This window comes from Electrophorus electricus, chromosome 13 (genome assembly GCF_013358815.1).
Source record: "Electrophorus electricus isolate fEleEle1 chromosome 13, fEleEle1.pri, whole genome shotgun sequence".
NCBI lineage: Eukaryota > Metazoa > Chordata > Actinopteri > Gymnotiformes > Gymnotidae > Electrophorus > Electrophorus electricus.
Window position 1 is genome coordinate 8,730,571 of NC_049547.1, and position 24,000 is coordinate 8,754,570.

A 24,000-nucleotide genomic window follows, 5' to 3' on the forward strand; every position below is an offset into this window, starting at 1 on the left:
GCAGGACCTTGCATAACCTGAATAGTAGGTTAATTTCAGATTTATTGACTAGTGCTTAGATCTATGATTTTAAGCTAAATTTACCCCACAGTTGTAATCATTTGTACTGGATGTGCAATACTATAGCAAAATAAAGATGATAGATATTCGTTAGGTAGTGCAGTTGAAACAAGGCCAATTCAGTCTTTCTGAACTAGATTTGACTCCCCCCCCCCCCCCCCTTAGTAAAAAGGAGCTCGCGTTTCAAGAAAATTCTCTTGAACATTAACAGTGTTGAAAGTGTTGCTCCATACAACCTGTAGCCCTGTATATTTTTAATTGAGTTGTTTGGGTACTCCTCATCATCCTCTCTCGTGATTCCTTCCTTTTTTTTCCTTAAGTCTTTTATTTCTGTATTGGGTGTGTTTCTCCCAGTGCATGTTGCACAACCTCAGTGAGGTACTACAAGTAGAAATACTTCTTTTTACAATTGGGGCTTTGAATCCAAGGAACCCTAGTGGCAGAACCAGCCTTGTAATCTTTTGAAAGGACTGTCTTTTTTAAAATCTGGATTTGTTCTTTATTTATATGTAAAACCAGCAATGACTAGGAGATCGACTTTGCAGGAGAATTGTACTTCCTGCCTCAAATACTGTTGCGTTTGTACATTATCGTTTGGCATTTCTTATACCGTAGAGGAGCCACATGCAAGATTAAACAAATAATGGTGCTTAGCCTTGCAAATTTGGCCATTATTGTTTACACGCTAAAGTTTTGGAAGGGTTTGAGCCTATGTAATAGCTGTTTTTGTTTGATTAGTGTGCTTGAGGCATTTAACAAATGCAGCCATATTATCAGGATTTGATGAACTGAGTATAAGCTGGTCTGGCTTTTGCGCTCAAAATGCTGATTTAGAAACAATGAGATGAACTACAGTGAGACATGTTTAAAAAGTGTAGTTTAGAAAAGACATTATTAAAAATCTTACTTGGAGCTCCTTTACTATTGAAAGTAATATGAACCAGCATTTCTTTACATTAAATTGAGATAAGGTGTAAATACCATCAATTAGTTTTCGAGCTGTTCGGAACAATCCAGTGATGAAACTGGAATGAATCTTGTACAGATACTGGAACCCATTTAAAAAAAGAAAAAAAAAAAGAAGAAAAAAAAAGAAAAACAAAAAAAACCCACATCATGAACATAATTTTAGAAAAAAAACAAAAAAAACTTATTGTCTGTCAATTTTTATTAAGTGCATTATTCGGATCAATGTTCTACTTACACATAATACCGTGCAAACTTTGTCAACATGCATAAATGAATGTAAAGACTCCCCCACCCCCCGTTTCATCTTTGTTAAAACTTATTTTATATATATATATATATATATATATATATATAATTTTTTTTATTTTATTTTATTTTTTTTTCTTTCAGTTTAAAGGAGCAATAAGTGGCTTTTAATTTTGTCAATGTGCATATTACTGGCTCACGTCTAGTCATGTACCTTACTTTTACACCTAAATAGGTAGCCTGCGTATTTGACCCAACCACTGAAGAAAGGCACCACTCTACGTTTGGAGTCATAGTTATGTGTCACTTTGTAAAATTCCATGCTTATATATGTCTTCAGGAATCTACTTATTGCTTCTTTAGGGTCTGATTGTTACACTTGCATATGTGTTCACATACTGTCCTGTTATCTTTTTGAAATGGTGAGATATTTTGCTTTTTTTTTCATATCTACCTTTCCTCAACTCTCAAACGAAAGACACAAGCTTTAGTATACAAATAATACAGACCTTGTACACAGATCTGTTATGATTTAGATTTTTTTTCTGTGGAATGAATTGAGCAATTAAAAGGTTTGGCTAAACAGTGTGTTGATTATTTAAGGATATGTTTGCTGTCACATTTAATTGATAATATCTGTAGGTTATCCTTACGGTCTATTTCAGGTGGAAAATAGCTATGCGAAGCACCATATTGTCAGCAGGACAGGTGCTCACAGTGAAACCTCCAAGCTTGGTCGTGTTTTGCCTAGAAAAAGGGGACTTATTACCTTTGCCCGCACCCCCCAATTTGCACGTAATCTAAAATTTGTATGTTTCATTTTTGTGTTAATGGAAATTTCTGGAGTTACTAAATTATCAAGATAATGTTTCTTTTGATTTTGGAAATGCAGTTAGCAAAATTCAAGTAAATTGAGAACAAAATACCTGCATTACACATCATATACAAATGAAGATCTCTTGAAAATCAGTTGAATGTGGTGTCTTCTCTTTGACAGCCCTTTCATGAACTAGAAAAACCAACCGATTATTTTACAGCGATAAGTACGTATTTAATTAAAATTAGACATCGTATAGACAGTCATAGCTATATATTTATTTTAAAAACCTACTAGCACCAATAAATGTATTCTATTAGTGCAGATCCCCATCTACTGGAAACTAATATAAAAGCAACATTAATTTCAGAGAAAGCTACTTAAGAAAAACCCAGTGATTCTGATTTAGTGTGTCTACATGGCGTTTTATTAGTCGTGTGCTAAGCTTATATCATGTAGTCAATCAATTATATCATCACACATAGATCGAAATAAATACTTAGTGAACGTTTTTAAACCTTTGCTTAAAGTAGTCTAGTTTTTATCTTTTAATCTTCCTTTTCCTGTTGTGAGCTCAGTCAGACAGATAGGCAAAGTCGTTTCGTATACTATTTGTTGGCTGGGCTGTGCCGTCGTCGACCTGTAGCCGCCTACCAGGGCTGCAGAGTTGAGATGAGTAACCGAGCTGGGAAAACTCGCTAGCTGACTGGTAATGTCTCAGAAGGAAGGGTGTGTTATAACCACCTGTATGACAATAGCTGTTTGTACTTCGTAATATTTCAACCGATTTCGTAGCTCCTCAGAAAAGAGCTCAACACGTCAGCTATAAAATTAAGCGTAATCTATGTGAGGAAGGTAAGTTAGCCACGCTAGTTATACCGCCTGGTCTGTCTACTGTTTTTTTGGACGATGACGATTGGGAATGTCAAAGTCAAGCTTGTTTCGCACTTGGGAAATGTTTGCTAGCTAGCTAGTTTTCCCCTTTAAGTTCTTTATCTGTGTAAGCATGTGGCTTAATATAACTATCTATGTAGCTAACGCTAGTAGTGTTTATAGACGAACGTTTTTAACTGGGGGGTCGGCGACCTGGGAACGTACTTAGCTAGCGTTAGCTATCTGATTATTTTAATTTTTATTCTATAGCTAATGACTAGCTAACGCTAGCTAGCTAAGCCAGTCCCTTAAAGACAGCTGTCTAGCTTCACATTAAAGACTTTCTTCTTGCCCACAGTGCATCTTTTAATTTACCTATGCTACAATTACTACAAAGGTAGATTTTATTTTGACTGTAAGCACGTTTAATTCGTGTATGTCCAGTGTGCGGTAAGGGAAGACTGAACTTTGTGTCTTGTACGAACTTCCTCTGCCAGATGGATTTAAAGCAGGTAACTAGCGTTAGCTGGCTAGATAGTTAATCAAATTGGAAACCAGGATCTTACCGCGATAAGACCTAATGCGTTGTTTTTTAAGACCGGTGTCAGCCAACCCATGAAATGGCGTCTCGTTTTGACTGAAGAAGTAGAGTAACTAGCTATCTCTGTTTGAATTAAACCATTGATAAATTCATGGTGCTATTTAATGTTTTGTGAAAGGCGTAGGCTAGTTGGCTACGTAGCTTACCTAGGCTAATCAGGAAGCCAAATTAGTGTTTAATAATTGTCAAAAAAAATTCTATCTCAGAGTATTTGTAGGAACTATATTTGACCAGTTTGTTAGCTAGCTACGCAAGTTAGTGTTATATATCTAACCTAGAGTTTTGATTTGAGATTAAGAGTCTACGTTGATACAGTAACTTCTTAAAAGGCATAGACTTGGAACTTTATGTAGCCTGAGTGAAGTGAGCTTACACAAATTCACTTGATCACCTTGTATGAATAGGTGTTAAGTTTAAATGCATGGACAGCTCTCTTATTACCATTACTTAATATAGAAATTGGATGTTTTTGGACCTGAAACATGCTTTATAGGTGCCCTTGGTTTTTAAAGTTGGTGTTTGCTGTTATCTTACTCCCATCTGGTATGTGAAGGCTTCTCTAACACTTTTTTTGTATTTCTGTGAAACATGATAAATAGTCTTTGACAAAGTGTGCGCAAGGATGAGCGTAACATCATGGTTCCTGGTGAGCAGCTCAGGCACACGACACCGTTTGCCAAGGGAGATGATTTTTGTTGGCCGGGATGACTGTGAACTGATGCTACAGGTGAGCTGTGCGCACACACCTACCTCAAAATAAACATTGTGGTGGCAAATATGAATAACTGAACTGCCTGTGTCCAAAAGTAAGGGAAAGGGCAGTAGAATGAAAATAGTCACTTGTTGCAAGGAAGTTTGGATGGGTCAAGGAATGTTTCTTTAAATGGCTTAATGACTTGAGGGAAAACACTCACACGTTCCATCTTTCCATCTCAGTGTCTCTCCACTCCCCAGACCTGATAGCAGCACCCCCCATTCGCTCCACACCCATCTCTCCCACCAATGCTCCCTGTCTTTTTAGACACTGAAAAAAGAACCCTGTCCTTAAAACTGTTTATCCATTTTGCTTTGGCCTGTGGTTAGTTTAGAACGCCTCACTTGCCACAATGGTTAGCTCAACTCAAAAACTCATTCTGTCTATATTCATGCCCAAACTTCAGCCTCTCCCATTTTTTTTCAAAAGGTATGAGCCTGTGATCTCTCTCTGTAAATGCTCACCTTTCTGCTTGGGCACGCACTAGCATTTCCCGGTCATGGCTGCTGGCCGCAGGCTTTAGGTTGTGCTAAAACCATGTTAACATGTATAACAATTACATCAGAAACTAATAGCAGCTGCGGTTTTGAGACCTGTAACTTGAGTCTGTCATTTTCGTTTAGTGACAGGTTGATCAGCTGAGTCTCAAATGACCCTCAAATGATGCCTTTTTAGCAGCAAGGAGACTTACTGAGCTCCTGTTGCTTACAGTCAACCTGTGCTCTGTTTGTACTAGTGCACCTGAAAAGCTTGCTGTTTACCCTCTGTATAAACATAACACCACCTCAATGAACCCGTGGATGGTCTAGAACAGCAGCATCTTTCATTAGGAACACACTGCTTCCTGCCAGACGTATAATGAAACATCCTAAATACAGATCTTAGTTGCATTAGTCCTTTATAGTTCCATCCATATAAGTCCCACAAATTGGGGAAAGAATGAGATACAACTGTGCTCATATTGAAGGAAATAATGAACACTGAAGTGTTTGAAGGCATGCCTGCATTCGCCTTGTTAAGATCATAGCCCTGATGGGCTCGGTGAGCAGACGGTTGTGGAGGGAAGTTTGAGCACTCTTGTCTTCAGATGCAGTGTTGCTCTGATGAGCACTAACAAGGCTGCAAATAGATCTGGAACCAGAGCACAGCACATTGCCTTTGATGAGCGGCAGATAAGGCCACAGAAGATAATGACCCAAATAAAGCTGCCCTGTAATTACACTTTCCTCTGGACATTTGCTGGTAGTTATCTTCGTTGCAGTTGCTTTGACAGGTTTATATTGAATATATGTTTTGTTCTGTAATAGCTTGGCAGTTCTCATATAGGCCAGCTTGGTTATGCTTTCAGTACCTCCTTTAGATGGCTCATGGGATAGTCTGTTAGCTGTAATTAATGGGATTCTATTTTCTTGCAGTAGTGGAATAAGGCTTCAACATATTGCTAAGCTTCCCTGTGTGATTCTGTTCCTTTCCCCCACCAGTCTCGCAGTGTAGACAAGCAACATGCTGTGATCAACTATGACCCTGCTACAGATGAACACCTTCTCAAAGATCTAGGTAGCCTTAATGGGGTGAGTTCAGATTTGCTCTTCTAATTCAAATATTTCAGGATTGTATAGGTAAAAATCCCCCCTCCCAAACAACAAAACACTTCTTCATGGCCAGACCAAACATTTTGTGAACACTTTTAAGCAATGAATCAATATTTATATTTCTGACTTTTATAAATATTAATATTTTTGTCACATTTGTCAATTCTGACCTATTATGTGAATGGGTATAAGTCATTTGAGGATAGTTTATACAATTGTAATATACAGACAAAGGATTTGTCCAAGCATGCTGAGCACTCTTGAGTTTCTGCCTAAGGCCAATTTTAGGAGGAGTGCCTGATAATATGCATGAAGGAATGAACTTTCTACTGCTTGGAGTCTTTTCTCTTCCTTTCCCTTGTAGCCTTAATACTCAGACAGTACTGGAGAGTAATCAGCCTAGGGTGAATAAGTATTCCTGTGTTGGAGCATCAGGCAGGATCTGAAACTGCTCACAGTATAGTGGGAATGTCTTGGATGTATTCAGTTTCATTCTTGTAGGCAAACATTTAGACTCAGCAAAGCTTTGATTTTGTCTTGCAAAGAAAACAATTAGCCCTCTTTAGACTTAAAGGAAAATAATTTACCTCAGGCTTTTTTTTTTGTCACATCTGTAGCATACCACTATTCACTGGTGGCACATTTGAATGTGGCATCAATCCAAAAATTCCTTTTAACCACTATTTCTTCTCTTCCATGTTCCCTCTTTGACTTTAGATCTTTGAGAAAGCTGTTGGCATCAAGGAGAGTTGCTTACCTCCTTTTGCTAACAATTTACCAGTGAACTCTTGGTGCAGACAGTTTCAGTGTGTGTGAGAGCTGACTCTTTGGTATTTAGGTGTTCTGCATTTTCCTCACTAGTGTATTTTGTTTCTCTGGCCTCTCCACACCCAGATCCTGTAATATACCTGGCACAAGGTGATTAATGTTTAACATGCAGGATATGACTTTCTCTGGGAGAATGGCCAACTGCCAGCTGTACCTTTTTTAATAGTCCCCACACACCCAACTCCTAATGTGGTAAAATACTGCTCAGGCTCTATTGTTTTTCATTACCTTTCTTCCCAATATAACTCTGTTTATCAGATGTCCCCCCACACACAAAAATGACCTATTAATTAATTAATTAATACATACATATATTAATTAATTGATTTTTGTGCTTGTAGCTGGTCTTACTTTAAGATGCTGGCAAACTATTAGGAATTCATTAATGTTACATATGTTACAGCATGTTTTATGGCATTCTTGTTTGCTATGTAAGTTTGAGACTGGTGGACTAAATGTATCCAGTTTCCAGTGTTTACTGAATAGCCTTTTGCATGTTATCTTTCATTTGCCATTGTTCCTTTCCAGACCTTTGTGAACGACTTGCGCATTCCTGACCAGACCTACATCACCCTGAAACTGTCTGATGTTGTTCGCTTTGGATACGATATCCTTCTCCATGCTTAACAAAGCCGTAGCCACACAAAAAAGTTGCCCAGTGCTAATCCTGTGCTTTCAGTCAGGGGTTTGAGATTATGGTCAGTGCTAATCTGAAAATCTCCTGCACTCTTGCCCAGTTGCACTCTAACTGTGGGGGGAGGAGGAGGAAGAAAGAAAATCTGTATATGCAAGAAATTCCATTTAGGCAGTGGCAAATGAAGCAACTTTCTTGTTTGAAACATTTCCCAGGAATCATGCTGCTGTTTACATGATTTTCTATGTGCCATTTTTTTAATCTGTTGCAATACTTTAGCATTAAAGTATAATTTGCATAATTTGCTGCATAATTTCCCTGATGTCACTAAGATCTTAACTCTCATCACATTCTCACGTTTACATCATGGAGCGAAGTCAACACAAAGTTCCAGAGGAGGCTCTTAAGGTACATGTGTGGGCACTTTGCTTTATTGATCTTTACTGATGTCAATGGCAGTCTGGTTCATCTCATTAATGACTGACATACTAGTTCACATTTCTGTGTATGTCCCTAACATATTGAGGTGAATGATGCCTGTTTTGTGTTTCCTGGGGGTCAGCATGAGAAGTACACTAGTCAGTTGCAGATGAGTGTGAAGGCTCTGGAGAGCAGGATGAGTGATCAGGCAGAGAAGAGTGTATCCACAGACTTGCCTCACTCCAAGCAGGACAGGAGTGAGCGCAAAGCCACTGCGGGTAAAATATATATAATTCCTTACATGTGACCTGTAATCAAAGCTGTGACTATTTTGTATTACTCACAAAGATAAACAGTGCCTTCTAGTTAATTTTTACCTTATTGTCAAATGTCTTTGACAACTGAATTTGAAACCTAGATCAGTTTCTTCATAGTTTTGCTTCAAGTTTTATTTTTTTATTATTATTTTTTCTTCCCCTACCATGACCTTTGCTCCTTCAACATTGTTACCCTGAACTTGAGTGAAATGTGGCAGGTTGTGAATGATTGCTTATTAATGGTTCAGTACACAGCAAATGTGAACTTAAATGTGAAGGCTGGTATGAAGGTGAATTGGGTGGATTTTTTGCTTTGGGGAGCACATGAATTGGGCTCTATGATCAGACTGAGCAGAGGAGAGGGTTACTGTTAATGTGTTCAACTGATGGACATGATGCCACTGCAGGTGACCAGTCTCTTGTGCTTCTAGCATGTGACATTGGATTAGCAACATAAGAATTCATTCTAGTTCACAGTGACTCTATGGGCAGCACTGCGAGGATTACCTGTTGCAAGCATAAAATTGGTTTAAGGACCTTCTTCAGCTGAGTTGTATCTACTTCTTTCAAGTAAACGCGAACATGTACATTTGACAGTGGTGACATCATTGTGCATCTTAAAGGATGTTAAAATCTATCAGTTTGAAACTGAAACTGCTGTAATTCTTGTATTCATAAGAAGGCTATAACTTTTTCTGTGATCCTGTATTGAATTGAAAAGGTTTGTTTTTAACTGCCATGAACCCAATATAGAAAGCTGTCAGTGCTTGACAGATGAAAGCAGACTGAAGCACATTCATAGCAGTCTGGAAGTAGCTGGACAGTGAGAAGTTGTTTCTCTGTAGTTCTGTAGTCCAGTACTTTTAATTTGAAGGGGGGGGGGGGTGCGATAATGATGTTAAAGTGCAGTGTGTCCAAATTGTAAAACCTTAGTGCTACATTTGAAAAAAAATAAAGAAGCATAGTGTTAAGCAAATGGAATAAGCTTGTCACGTATAGTCCTTTTAAATTAATCAAATTCAGTTGTGTTAAAATTAACTAGAAAGGGAACCAGCTGCAGGTGAACTTAATCATTCTCTTTTAAGTCCTTGCACTTATGAGCTCTGTAACACAGATAAGACACCACAGCTGCCCAAAGACCCTATTTGTGTAACACTGAATTATATTCCATTCATGCTGCTGTTATTTGGCACTACTACAGTTTCATGACGCATGTGACAATAGAGAACAAACACAGAGCTGATACAATACCAAAACAGTTTTAAAAAACTAAAGAGGACACAAACATGTAGGAAATAAATATTGATGCAGAGCCACACAATCCCACGTGCAGCCGTTTTTCTCTAGGGTTTTTTCTAGTGTTTTAGATCTAGAAACTGTCACTGTGAATGACAGAATAAACAAAAGCTACCAGGGCCACTTTGTTTACACAATCAAGTGATCCACAAATAAACTGTACAGAGACCACCTCGGGAACTTGGTCTGAGTTCAGTTTGTTTTGGGGTCTTTTTAGAGGGGTTTGAGTTTGTTTGATGTTTTAACATGTGCAAAAGAAACCATGACGTAGACGTCACGTGCACGTTTGTTTCCTGCTACCCATGGTCTCTCTTTTTTTTTTTTTTTTTTTTTTTTTTTTTTTTTAAAGGGAAGAAAAGTACACGGCTTAATGTTCTGCACCTGAGCCTTGTGTTCAAGTCAGTGCTGCATTGTGCAATTGGTTTAACTTGCTTACTTTGTTTAGGCAGCTGTCGTTTAAGGAATATTTCAGTCCATGTGTGTTAAAGGTATTCCAGTTTTTTATTTTGTTTTCCTACACAAGCAAGAATCGAGTCATTCAGTTATAGATGACAGTTGTGCTGTTTCTTAGCATCACTTGTTTATCAACCTCTATTGCATCTGGTCATGAATAGAAAGAGAATGAAGATCTTGATAATGTTTAAGATTACTGGTTTTGGCATACTCCTATGGGTGGTAGATAGCTTGGGCATCTTTGTTAGTCTGTGAAGAACTATAGGTATGCACCACTTCTGCCATTTGTTTCCTGTTGGTGTTTCAAAGTTTCATTGTGGCAACTGAGGCCTGGAGTTGTGCCGCACCTGTTGACTCTGCACTTGTAGCAGTTGTACTGTTCAGCTTTGATGCACCCAGTGTAGAGCTGAAACTATTCCTCAAGTAACTCGATTACTAAATATCATCATGGTCTTTGTATTGAAACTTTTTTAATCCATATAACTATAGCCATGATATTCCTATGCTGCATCATGCCTTGGGCAAAATATGTGCAAAACATCCATCAAGCCAAAAACAGATTCAGTAGCTAAATAGGTTCGCTAAGAACAAAAAAGTGGTAGCATAGTAAAACAACATTTAAATCAAGGTGATATTGTATTACTTCTACCGTAGAAGGCCGGGAGACCATGCTTGGTCATCACTGCAGAGACAATAGAGGTTCCTACAGAAGGGTGCTCATGCATGACCCAGGAGGTCATGCCGTTGCTATTTTATGGAATGTTAGCTGGCAGAGCCACTAGTTTGCTAACTACGTGAGATTTGTTAATTGTACCGGAGCAATTTCTTGTCATGTTTTTTTAGTAGAGATTTTACATTTTTGGATCTATGAAATGGACATTATAGTAAATAGACTGGAGTAAGTTGTTACCTTCAGTCATCAACAAATGAATGAATTGAACGAATTGGTGTAGCACTAGCCAATTAACAAATGGCGAATTGATTTTTTACCTATTTTTTACAATTAAAAAAAAAATATATATTTTTTTTGGTGTAAACCAAACCATTGTGTTCACCAATCATTAATTTTTTTTTTAATTATTCAAAATGTATTTTTGTTGAATTGTTTGGGGTTTTTTTGCATTTGAGAATTTTTTTTATTTAAAACTCAATGTAATATGCCACTTAAATACATGTAAAGTAGGTTTAGTTTTACAGATATTGTATGCAATTTTAAGCAATATAAATTGATTTTTCTAAAATAAACAAGTAGTTCTCCATTTCAGGAGACCTCTCACTCTCATTTGTATATTTACTATTACTCTTTAATACAGCAAAAATATATCTCATCATACTACTCTATTATTCAGTGCAGTAATTGATAAAATACTTCAATTTACTAAAATACTCTATTACTGCAGCCCTCCACTGTAGGCTGTGGGTTTTCAGCTGGCCAGCTGTGTGCTTTGCTTTATTCTGACAGAGAGAGAGAGTCTTTTTGTAATTTCATAGTGTAGAACATTGTTGGCACTTGGATCTCTGCAACACTTACATGTCTTATGTAATTGATCTTTTTTTGCTTCATATTGTTAATGTTGCCTCACTTTGCATGTAAATACAGTTATTGCTGACATTTTATTCTGCTGCTTCCCCAGTAGAAGATTAAATATTGGTAACTGCATTTTTGGTGTCTTTGCAGGCCTGCACTATTCATTTAATGATCCATTCCTATAGCACTGAAGTTAATTACTTTTTATGTTATTTGCTGTGGTAGTATAATTACACTTGGAGACTAATTTCTGTGCTCAGACACATTCAAAACTCAAGCCATTACTAGTTTAGGTCAAAGAGCTTCTATGTGATTTTAACATGAATAAAACAGGTTGGTGAGTCCACAATACCGTTAATTCTGTCAATTATATTATCTTGTGCTCCCTCTTGCTCACTCAATCCAGAACCTCCAGTATCAAAACCTACTCCATTGTATGGCCAGCCCTCATGGTGGGGTGATGTTGATGAGGAGAATACAGGCCAGCAAGGTATACCAAATGGCCATGACAATAGTGCAGGTAGGTAACATTCTGACTTTTCCAACCATGCTCACGTATCGGCTGACATTTGGTTCATTTACCTAAAAGAACCTGCTAAAAGCAGTAACATTAAATGTCAAAATGTGAAATCTGTAAAACAAAAGAAAAGCTCATAGGATTGGCACTGTTTTGGAACAGCCCAACAACTGTGCCCCAAAGAGTTCAAACCACTGGAGTCTATAAAACGTCCGCAGTGTCGTATCCATGTTTGCATGGAAATCTCAGCATTGTTGTTTTTGTTTTAGGGATTTTCAGGATAAAATCTCTAATTTAGGGATTTATTTTTGAATAACCACCACCAATATTCACTTCTAGCAGCAATCCTGACATATTCTATTTGAATCACCTGTCAAAAGTACAGAAATTGGGCATTATTTTTAATTTCAAGAGATTCACTGAAGTCCTTACAAATAGTGCTGTAAACACAACTGTGGAAAGTGTAGTTGCATAGGACACCTGTTAGACTCCTTACAATGTAAGTTACATATTCTGTGTAGCTTTAGGCTGAAAAGTGAAACGTTGTCATTTGAAGAATAACCTGGACTGAGAACACGTGTAAGGCTCCTGGAGACTAGAACTGTTGTGTAAATGGGTACCTGATTAACCATATTAATTTTTTTTTTTTGTGCTGCTGCACAGAAAACCAGAAAGAAGACTCTGGGCATGAGGTTAGTAGCTCCTACTGTGAGCATGAAAATGGCCAAGCTAAGTCTATTTACTCATACCAACGGGATGGGAATTACTTTGAGACTTCTACCGTGGAGTTGTCAAAAACCAAAACTGCAGCGTCAGATGTCCAAGTGATCCCCACAAGAGACACAAGCAATAGGCCTCCCTTTACACCCCCTGTAGTGCAGAGTCATGCATCCTTCACCATTGAGTTTGATGACTGCACTCCTGGAAAGATCAAAATCAAAGACCATGTTACCAAGTTTTCCTTCCGCCAACGCAAAAATCCCACCAAGGACTCTGTTGGAACACCAAAAGAGGTAATATCGGCACAGAGCAAAGTGGCTGATTGGCTGGTACAGAGTGATCCAAGCATAATGAGAGCATCCAGGACAGAAGATCTTTACAATACGAAGAGTGACCGCTCCATAAACAAAGAGAGTCTCAAAGGTAAGAAGGTTGCAAGTGTGGAATAAGTATGTGTGTTTATTTAATCTGTCTAACCCAGTCTATCTTAAGTTTTTCATGTAGAGCATTAGTGCCGATATTTTTACTGGATATTGCATACATATTGTGTTTTACATAGAAGTTAAATGTGACTTTTGATTTGCATCCAAAGAAGTAACAAAGGAATTTGTTGTTTTGCTATCTAGAGTAATACTTTGAGACATGTGGGTGAATAGGTCACAGCTTTGATGTGCTAAACAAATTGTGATATTGCTGTAACACTTGGTGGTGTTAGATGGATTTGAGGACAGAACTCAATGTGAATCTGAAATTCTTGCCTCAAATACTTGACATTTCAACATTGGAGTGTTCAGCTGCACAACTTTTCACTCCACCAGAGAGAGAGGAACCTCTTATCAGCTCATTACGATCGCAAAGTCAAGGCAAACAGGAACCTCAGCAAGCTTTTATTATTAAGTTCTTTGACAATGCATGAAAGAAGTGCACTCTTTTTTTTTTTTTACCAATAACATGTCTCCTCCAGAATCCCATGTTGTTCTCAAAGAAAGAATTGACAAGATGAAAGGAGCACCTCTGCCTGGAGAGCAGTCAACACCATCGACTTTATATAACACTCCCACTCAACAGTTTACTGTTCCTCTGAAAGGTTCTGATGGTTCCCAGAGAGGTGGATCTCTAAGAAGGGAGAAGACTGACATTCATGCCAGTACCTCCAGCTTTTCTTCTCGCTCAGCTTCTTTGAGAGCATTTGGCAGTGTGGGCCGCAAGTCCAAACTGACCCAGGACTTTCAGACTGAGCTCCTTGGGGTGTCAAAACCTAATTCATCTGCCACTTGGGAGAAGCTTCCATCTTCTACATCCTTACCAGCTTCCAACACACACTGCATAGTAGAAAAGAATCCTCCCACCCCATCTCTACCGCCAGCCCATTCCATAAATCAAACTTTTGCATCATCACCACACCTGCAGCAAGTGCCTTCAGAACCTCTGTTCTCACCAACATCAGCCAGTTGCACAGATGCCAAGACCCCAAAGGAAGAGGAGGATAGCCTAAGCGATGCAGGCACCTACACTATAGAAGCAGAGGGCCCTGATAAAGAGGTGGACCAGGCACGTAACAAAATTGATCAGGTACATTTTTTTTTCTTTACTTTGATAGTCTGATATTTCATTAAACTGTTGTAAGGCTTAATGACTGAAAGTATACTTTTAAAACTAGAGTGAGTTTCCTTCTACCGATGTTTTAGAGGATAGAAGTTTTTTGTTTTGTGGTAATTTATTTTCCTTAAAGTAATATGCAGATATGCCTTGATTTTGCTTTGTGATTTCTTCAGTGTTTCAAGTTTACCATGGTTGTTTTTCAGGTGCAATGTGTGAGAACTGTATTGCACAGGTTTGCAGCAATCATAGGATATCAGTTTGAAATTAAATCAGTATGTAGAAATGTGTAGTGGGAGTTTAGTGATTTGATATCCTCAAGTCAAGAGAATATGTAGACCAATCTGAAGTAGAAACAAACATGTTTTATGGTAACTTTCATGCTTAGGTAAAACTGTATCTTGCTTTACTTTTAAGAGAAGGTTGCTAGGTGTTACCTTACCAAACGTTGTAGACTATAGTTTTAACACTATATTAAAACTAAACATAAGTGGAATAATGACTTGGTTCCTTTTCTACTCTTTAAATCTTAGAGTTAACATTAACAATTAAAATTATATGTTGAAGATCTCTGAGATCTGATGCACATATTTATTGAGCACAATGTTTATTGAGCGTTACACTTTGTCAGCTAGTATTTGATGATCCTGCTGCACTTAATAAGGACTATCCAATTTCATCTGATTGACATCAGATGGCATACATAATGCTCCACTCATGCATGTCCACAAAAGTCCACAAGACTTTTACAAACTCAGCCCACTCATGCATTCTTTGTTCCTGACAGGTGTTTGGTGTATGTGATTGCCCTGAATGGAGCAGTCAGCCATCAGCAACAGTGTATAGACCTATATTTGGTGACAGGGAGGGCAAGGATAGCCTTCAACTTAGTGAGAGTAATCCTGGCCCAGCACTGAGCCACTATCCAGGTTGTAGTGACCCTGCCAAGGGTCCAGCACAGGTAACCTTACACCTGGGTCCTAAATGTCTTTATGCTGGTGGCTATAGCTCAAAATCATGTGTCACTCTGTCTGTCAAGTAATCAATCAACTGATTACTGGTTTATTCATCCACTGATTCATCTGTGTTTTAAGGGGGCCAAGTATGTTATTTTTCTTCTGTCAGGGCTGCTGCTGGATAGAGCCGAGAGCCCTGCCATCTATGCTTAATGATTCCTCTCAACAGTTCTCAGCTCACATCTCATTTGGGACCAGTCAGAATCCATTAAAGGTTATGATGATGTCTGAAAAGTTAGATCTCAGAAGATTGGCATCCATGCCAATACCTTTCACAGTGCTCAGTTCTGAAGACCTTCATGCTAGGATGGATCACAGATCCAAACTGAAAGGTTCTGGTACAGCTAAGAATTAAGCTCTAGATGTATTCCAATGCATCTGATCTCCTTTGAGTAGTGCCAAGAGAAAACTTGGATGCGATTTCTTAATGATGAACATAGATATTTTATAATATAATGGGGGGCAAAAAGTATCTTCAGTATTGGTACAACATTAAATTGTCATTTGGTTCTCTGATGAGCTTTTTTTTTTCCCCTCCCTGGGACCTGCTGAAAGCCTTTTCTATTTTTGTGTTGTCCTGTCACTCTTTCCTTCTACGGTTTCTTTGGGGATGAGTGAGGTGATTATTTAAAGGGATGTGGATTCCTTTTCTAGGTTTTGCCTTTTTATGTCTTAATGACAATGTATTAATGTTGCCAGTCTAAAGGATCATGTCTGAACAACAGGTCTGTCTTACTTTGAAAGACCTCATAATTTGGCCTGTATAACCTTTTATGAAATTAGTTCATGTTTAAAGTTGATTAAAGTTGTTAATCAGTTAAAGCTAACCCTGTTGTGCTTGAAAATCATGCTTGTAGCTCTTCCCCCCCCCCCCCCTTTTCTGTTTCAACACAGGAGTCAATGGCTTTGACATCTAAGGCACCTAGGTGGGTTTCCCGCTGGGCTGGTTTGGCTGACAGCTATTCTGATTCCAGTTCAATTTCGCAACTCTTGGATGTCCCGGCAAAGACAGTTCAACTAGGTAGCAGTAGGATCCCTTATTTATTTGTGTATTTCCATACTTTATTTAAAGCAATAATGTACTTAATTTTTATACCTGCATTCAAACAGGTGGACAAATTATCCAGCAGTCTGTGCTTACTCAGAACCTTGACAACACAGAGTTGGAAAGTAGCCACAGTTCCAGAACACGTCGGATTTTACCTCAGTTGCCCTATAGAGAAAAAATGGAAACGTCACCATTCAGCATTCACATCCAGTCAGACTCTCACCAGACTTATGATGGTGAAAAGATAAACATGAGAGGTTCATGTCAAAAACAAGACCTTCAGAAGCTTTGTGTCCATGATGATCTGGACCCAGATAGCCTGAGTGATGCCAGCAAGTCAGATGATGGCTCTATTGTGGATCAAGGTAGAAAAAGTAGTGCTGAAAGAACAGAGAAGTCTGTGTCACAGATTAAAACTCAGACACCTTCTAAAAAAGACCTTACATTCACCTCTGGTGAGGCTAAGATGGTGAAAGACCAAGATTCTACTCCCAAGTTTTCTACAGCTACTATAACTAGACAGTATGGAAGCCAGAAGAATGGCAAGTCCAACTCCTCTCCTTCAGAGAAGGATGTCTCTCAGGGCGTGGAAAATTCAGTGCAACTTGTCAGGCAAGAGAGCTTTACCAAGGATAGGTCCAGTGATGACATTCATTTTACAAGATTGCCCCATATCTCAACTCCATTATCTAGCAATGATTCAAATGCAATCAAAGGTATGTGCAGCAAAGATACTCAGTCTTACCTCAAAGAGACAGAGAATGTCCTTGCAACTTTGGAAGCCAATCTAAAAGTGCAGAAGAATGGCAGCGTGCCACTCACTGTAGAGGACTCACTTTCTGGGGAATCGGATGTAGACACTTCAAGTACAGTCAGTCAGTGTAGTGGTAAAAATGTTCTCACGTCCATCCCCAAGAAACCATTGATTCTCAATGAACTCTTGAGGAAGAAGAAAACTTCCAAACAGCAAGCTGAAGAGCAAACCTGTTTCCAGTCATCTGGTGATGCTTTGTCTCAGTTCAGCAGGTCCAGTTCAACAGAAGACTACAAGGGTGATAAGGTTAAGCGTTTTCAGTTACATCGTAGTTCAGGAAAATGTGAACCTCAAGATTTTGCCAAAGCGCCTCAAAGCTCTACCACTCACAAGTGGCATGAAGCTGTCTCAGACCAGGAGTCCAGCTCCCGACCTGTTCATAAAAGGTATACTGTTCCCCTTCAGAAAGAAAAGTCAAGTAAGAGTATAAAAAATACATTGGTCCAAGCACTGACCCGATCTCACAGCCTTTCTGCGCCAAGACCAACAAGGACCTCCATGCTCCGCCGTGGCCGCCTAGATGAGGCATCAGACAATGATGGTACAGAGGCTAACCGCCCATCTCAGAACTCTGATACCAAACCTACTAGTAGACCCCAGGACAGCAAGAAAGTTTCACGGCTAGACATCCTGGCTTTGCCAAGAAAGAGAACAGGCTCTTTTACCACACCCAGTGACACAGAGTCCTCAGCAGACAAGACTGGCTTTTCCAACTGCAGCTTGGGGTCTGGATTTTCAGTGCGGAAGGCTTCAGTGCCTGAGCTCAAGACCAGTGCACAGAAGGGATCAGGGTTAACGGGCAAGCAACCAATCACCCGTGGCCGATCCAGTAGTGCAAAATACCTTAGCAGTACTACCAGTGAGTATGATGATGCCCACAGTTTCTAATTAATTGAATTTCTTTGTCAAAGTAAAATGGTCTAATTATGTCAAAAGTATTATGATTCTACTTTTCATCTATGCTTTTATAATATTTTTGTGGAAGGTTTTGTTGAATTTTTAAAAGTGACTTTATTCATTCATAAATAATGAACCTCAAAAACAAACAGGAATCATATTGTCATGTCCCTTTCCTTTACCTTTGTTTCTACTCTTAATGGATTAATATAATCTGTTTCTGCTTAAATCCCTGACCCAGTGATGTGCTGTTAGTTTCTTTTGCACACCTGAGCCAGTGACTCTTAACAGATCAGTGCTTTTACTAGTGCTGCAATTTACTAATTTAATAGTTTTCACATACTAATAGACTATATGGTTACCATTTAAAGTGCTCAATTCTGTGGAATGGCATATTATGACAACTGACTAAGCACTTTGTGATCACTTTAAAGCCTTATTTGCCAGTGGGAACTGGTAGTCTGGTGTTTCTGTTTCTTCTCATATGTTTGGTCTCTTCTTTCTTTGTTTTTACCTTTCTTCTATACTGATTACCCTGGTGCACTCCCAACTCTCCTCGATACAATCTCCTGGGCCAAGGCTCTAGGAGACATCAAAAAGGCTCTGACTACACCTCCACTTCAGAGGAGGAATATGAGTCTAACCTTAGCACACCTAAACATAAACGCTCCCACCATTCAGATTCAGGACCCTTGCACACCTCCAGAACCCAGAATCTTGGTCCAATGCGGGCTCTGCCTAGAACCGGAGACTCTGAGGAGGAGGGATGTGAGCATGATTCCTTTCAAAACTGGACAACACACAGTGCAGAGATTGCCAGGTAACTAAAGCTGTACAAAATAATCAGAAATTGTACACCATATTCAGATTTTAAAATGAGAGATTTGTGGAATGGGTGATTGGTCAGTTCAGGGATATTCCAAATATTGTGGTTCCTTTTCATATTTGATATAAAAGGAACCAGAATTTGAACCCAGGTTCTGAAAAAAAACCTGCCTGAAAAAAATTTTATTCTGCTGTAAACTTTTAGTTTTTAAAACGAGTGATAAATTGGGTCTGAGGCTGGCAGTCAAGAGTGGAATATATTTTATTCTGTGGTAGGCTGAGTCAGGACCTGGCAAAAGACTTGGCCATCCTGGCCAGAGAGATTCATAACGTTGCTGGAGATGAGCCCCAGAGTTCTGCTGTTCCTGATGCCACAAAACTAGTCTCTGCTACCTCTGTCAGTGAGGAGGTAACCCTTTCATGTCTTTTTCTAACACAAACTGCTTTCACCTCCTTTAGAAGTTTAGAAGCACTTTATTGGCACTGTCTCTCTGAGTGCTTCACTGTAATTTGCATAGGGTCTGACAGATGTAAACATTTGTCACTGATACTGATTTTAAGGATGTAGGAATTCTGATGTACCTTGAAAAAAGCATGAACACCAGCTGGACAATTTGGTTAAATATAAGAAATATTTACCTTTCTTTTTTAATGTTTGTGAAAGTTTCAGAGATTATGCATGATCACACATACATGATGCTATAATTATCTTTAGTTACAGCATCAGATTCCTGAAACCAGCCTAAACCACCCTAAGGTTGTACCAAGCTTGGTTGGGCTCATGAACCCTGATCAAACTATTAGTGACCAAGGCTTCAAACAACACAGCTGTAACCAGGAACTGGTAATAGGACTCTTTCATATTCCCCTTTTGTCCATTATTTAAAATGTATTTATATTTGGGCATTCTCATTATGATATCTGTCTTGCTTTAGGTTACTCTAAATAATGGAATGCTGAGTCCTGTCTCCCAGCTTTCCATGGCTATCCGAGAAAACACAGAGCAGCTGACTGAAAAAATCAAGTATGTAATTGACATGTAGCTGTATGTAACTTTTGGTTATTTCATCTTGCCACAATTCTTATTTTTAATTGACACCTAGTGTCTCAAAATGTGTACTGACCAAGTATCAATTGTGTACAGTTGAATTTGCATATTACACGCAATACATATGTTACAAATAATTTTCAGTGCATCCTGAATAGGGAAATTATTATGCAAAATATTTTTCTTTATGCCTGTGTAGATCCCAACATAATATATAGTGGAAATTTGTTCCAATATCACAATATTATCACACTGTCAAACAAAAAAGGAAAATATACTTTTACTCTGAGACAATCTGCTGTTGCTTGTTGCATTTCATTGATTTTTAAGTTGTTCTCTTTCTATATGCCTTCAGGCTTTTGTTCAATAATAAGACAGATGTTTGGAAAGAGATTGAAGCAAAGATTAATGCTGCTGCTGATTCTCTTCCTTTGGAAAGTCCAAACAAGGTTTGTCTGTCTCTCCACTTGTTTAAAGGTGGGCTTTCCTTTCACTTCATGACATGTTTTCTTGGTTCTAGGAAATAACGTCTATCCTTCGAGAGCTCAAGGGAATACAGAAACGATTGGAAGGTCAGTGATTTGCTTTTGTCTGCTGTCACTATAATGATGCCATATGAAATTACCTTCTAAATGCAATAAAGTTATATCTTGGCAAAAAAGCAAATTGTCAGAATCCTGTATGTGTAGCTATTTTCCAAGATTTGTAGGATCCTGCCGACTTTTTGAATTATGAATGAAATATCACTTGTCAAGGAGGACTACATAGGCAGCACCCACATTTCCAATGAAAAATTTGAATAATGATATATGTTACTATATTTGATTACGGATTTCCTGTTTAGGTAATTTCACACACATTTTGCTAATGTGGTTCAGAATTTAGTATGACTTGCTGTAATCTATAAAAATGAACAAAAATTCAGCGTAAACCTAAGCGATAATTGCCCTCCAAGGTGGTAGCCCCCATTACGTTCAGCCATACGTTCAGAGTTTTTTGGGGTTATACATCATGCATACTAAAATATTACAGGGTGAATGTCAGTAATGCTGTTAATTTACGTTTTCTGCAGTTATGAATGCAATCATTGATCCCAGTAGAAACTCAGACCTGACCAAGTCCTTAGTGGCAGGAGGCCACTCTGCACCCTGTGAAAGGAACATCAGGCCTTCTCCAAGGACCTGGAGGCCTGCTTCCTCCCAGCATGGTGGTGGCCCTTCACCTAGTTGTCAGCAGTTAGGTAGGGAGTCAGATAGGGATAGTGTTGTGGTATGAGAGTGACTAAGTTATCCAACTCTTCCTCCTCTAAACCTGTCTGTTTAACAATCTCCCTTACACACCCCCACTACATGTCCTGTCTACTAAAAGTGCTCTGCAGTCATGGCAGACAAATCAGTTGCCCATGTCGGGGCATGCCACTTTAGTTTACCTGATTAAATGGTTTGACACTGGTTCATTTGCACCCTTGGATGTATATATTGCACAAGACAACTTTTTCATACAACACTAATGGGCTATCAGTAAGTTTCAGAAAAGATTAAGGTATTTTCAGAACTCTGTGAGAGCTGTGCCATGCTTAATTTAAACTATGCATGATGACACTATTTGAATTGTATCGCTGTTATCGTTTGGATCAAAGTAATGATGAACATATTAAAGTCAATTAATTTACAGAAATTTTTAGCTTTATTCAGGGTATTTTGTATGGTGAGGATTCATTAAAGAATGTATTAAATGAATGTATTTGTTATACACACAATATCTCAAATGGTGAATTTAAATTAGTTTTTTTATTGTATTGTCTTTTTATGTATTCTGATGAGAGTAGAAGGCCAATTTGTGATTTCTAAAATGCATCCATGTAGACAATAGAAGTATCTGTACTCAATGACAAATTCTCTTTATTGACCTTTGTGCTAACAAAATACCCATACATACTTATTGTATGAATACGGAAGTAAAATAACACATGCCTTTTGATTTAAATCATTCATTTGAAATATACAATAAATATTCACGTTTCTGAAAATATGAAAAACTCAAGTTGGGCTCATCCAGAGCTGTTGTAGTGCTGAGGACATGGAACTTTATTTCTATAGTTTTTAATCCCCAGTTAAAGGCCAAAGATTAAAGAAATTTGCAATTAATTTGTACCTAAGACTGTTGGTTATTAGAGTATGCCAAAGAATATATGTACAAAAACAATCACTGCTTCCTATTTTGTACATTACCTTTTCCCTGTGTCAGTTTACCAGAGTGTGTGTTCACATGTTAAATGTGAACAAGTAGAGCTTGCTGGAGGAGAAATGCACATGGAAAAAGATTAATGAGAAATCCTTTGCCTCAACTGCTATTTCTAAAGTATCATCAAGTGACCATCAGTGCCAGAAGCTCTTGACCATTTTTTATATAAATGCAAACAAATTCAAGTGTAGCTGCTGGCTGTGTTTTGTTGCCAAATGTAATATGATTATATGTATAAAAACTAAAGTCTTTGTGGAAGGCTGTTGGTTTACATTGATGGACAGTGTGTCTGGCTATTCTCATTTCTTTTTCTGAAATGGAACTATTTTCATTTCCTCCTTCCAGTGAGTGGGAGGCATTTCATGTATGCAATGTATTGGAACAGTTTACACACTATGTAGAATGGGTTTGGATTCAGCTGAGAATTCCAACCTCCAAAAGCGCTTTAGTTTAATAGAGATGTACGTTCTCGGTACAAGATAGTTTTGGCAAAGATATATAACTATATTTTTACAAACAATGCTGCTTAAATTTTGGTTTTAGTGGTCTCCTTTTGCACAACCACAACTTTGGTAGAACCTGATTTGCCAAAGGTTGAAACTAAATTATCATAGAATGTTTCTGTTACATGTTCCCCATGTGTTTGGTTATGTAATTCCCAACTCATGAGATAAATATGGAGGTAAACATCCAGTGACAGTCTAAACCTTGCTTTTGTCTTTCTTTTTTTGTTTCATAATTATTTTTCAAATTTATGTAATACTTTGATTTAAGCAATTCTATGTAGAGTATAAAAATGTCTGGTCTTCACTGTGATGTAACTATTTTTTCAAGATTGGATTCAGACCATTTTGTACATAGGGTAAATCGATTAAAGGTATTAATGAGTGTGTGTGTGTGTGTGTGTATATATATATATATAGAGAGAGAGAGAGAGAGAGAGAGAGAGATTAGGGGTGGGACTCGGTTAAAAAAAAATTAATTAGAAGCTTTGTAATTAATTAATCGAATTAATTAATCTTCACAATAACCTGTTTTTCTTCCCTTTCCTCATCATACAGCTGCTGGATTTTTTTCGACATTGTCTTTCTGGACGGCAGTTCGTAACTTGCATCAGCTGACGCAATTTGCAGCGTCTCTTGTAACCCTTTATCTTCGACCACAGAGAGCGGTCTACAGTCCACAGCAATCCATCTCGCCAGTGAATTGGTCAATTTGTCTGACGTGGACTTTGACCTTTTGTTTCTGAATGTGAACCCCGACATGTGGTCGAGTGTTGACTGGCGACACTGCTCGTACTAGGAATACTATCACATTTAGCAGCTAAGTTAACATTACTGACCTGCGCGCTAGCCCCAACATGTTTTGCGTTGAGGTGGTAACGAAGGGTGGAAGTGCTCCTGTGATAAGGAAACTTCTTCCTGCATAAAGTGCAAATAACAACATTTTTGTTTGTACTTCCATCTGGAAGTTTCTTGTATTTAAATTGCCCATCCACCAGCGTAGCCTCTTCCGTCATCTCCATCAAGATCATCACATTGTGCGTCAATATAATCTGTATGCCTGGAACTCGTGCACTGAGAAACGTTCCACGGTGCAAAAGTGATTAAAATGCGTTAAACTTTTTAATTCGTTATTTTCCCTGTAATTAATTAATCGAAATTAACGCGTTAAAAAGTCCCACCCCTAATTATAATTATTTATTTATTTATTTATTTATTTATTTATTTTACTAAAAATGTGATTTTTGTTTTTGATTTTACTTTATTTTGAAAAAACAAATGTTCAAATAATTTTGTGCTGAATTCGTGGCAGATGCACTAGACGGCTCCTGAATTCTTAGATGATGCACGTGCTTTTAGGGGCTTCTCATGGGATTCTTGC

General features: G+C 38.3%; 2 protein-coding genes across 3 annotated transcripts in view; both read left to right on the plus strand.

The window, feature by feature from the left end:
• The window catches only part of akt1 (v-akt murine thymoma viral oncogene homolog 1), a 37,561-nt gene extending 35,701 nt beyond the window's left edge, over positions 1 to 1,860 (plus strand). Inside the window, exon 14 of the mRNA XM_027000216.2 lies at positions 1 to 1,860. This exon is cut by the window's left edge and continues 660 nt beyond it. The gene's annotated coding sequence lies outside the window, so the exon portion shown is untranslated.
• An 873-nt stretch (positions 1,861 to 2,733) lies between these two features.
• cep170b (centrosomal protein 170B) lies at positions 2,734 to 23,008 on the plus strand. 2 transcript variants are annotated; one of them, XM_035532918.1, is made up of 19 exons: positions 2,734 to 2,947; positions 4,166 to 4,293; positions 5,802 to 5,891; positions 7,269 to 7,347; positions 7,724 to 7,782; positions 7,937 to 8,072; positions 11,795 to 11,908; positions 12,569 to 13,048; positions 13,590 to 14,197; positions 15,012 to 15,185; positions 16,135 to 16,261; positions 16,351 to 17,961; positions 18,579 to 18,819; positions 19,101 to 19,233; positions 19,540 to 19,668; positions 19,760 to 19,848; positions 20,228 to 20,321; positions 20,393 to 20,444; positions 20,945 to 23,008. In XM_035532918.1, exons 2-19 carry the CDS (start codon positions 4,189 to 4,191, stop codon positions 21,145 to 21,147), a joined length of 4,524 nt encoding a protein of 1,507 aa, XP_035388811.1. In that variant the 5' UTR covers positions 2,734 to 2,947; positions 4,166 to 4,188; the 3' UTR covers positions 21,148 to 23,008. The 2 variants fall into 2 exon arrangements, with proteins under 2 accessions (XP_035388811.1, XP_035388812.1); XM_035532919.1 differs by lacking the exon at positions 15,012 to 15,185 and having other exon boundaries at positions 16,135 to 16,264.
• The last annotated feature ends 992 nt before the right edge of the window (positions 23,009 to 24,000 follow it).

Bases quoted from the DNA above. Each gene is read 5' to 3' on its own strand.
- cep170b (XM_035532918.1), top strand. From the start codon at position 4,189: ATGAGCGTAACATCATGGTTCCTGGTGAGCAGCTCAGGCACACGACAC. The intron at 17,962-18,578 runs GTGAGTATGATG...TCCTGGGCCAAG, and splicing joins ATACCTTAGCAGTACTACCA to GCTCTAGGAGACATCAAAAA. The intron at 18,820-19,100 runs GTAACTAAAGCT...ATTCTGTGGTAG, and splicing joins CACAGTGCAGAGATTGCCAG to GCTGAGTCAGGACCTGGCAA.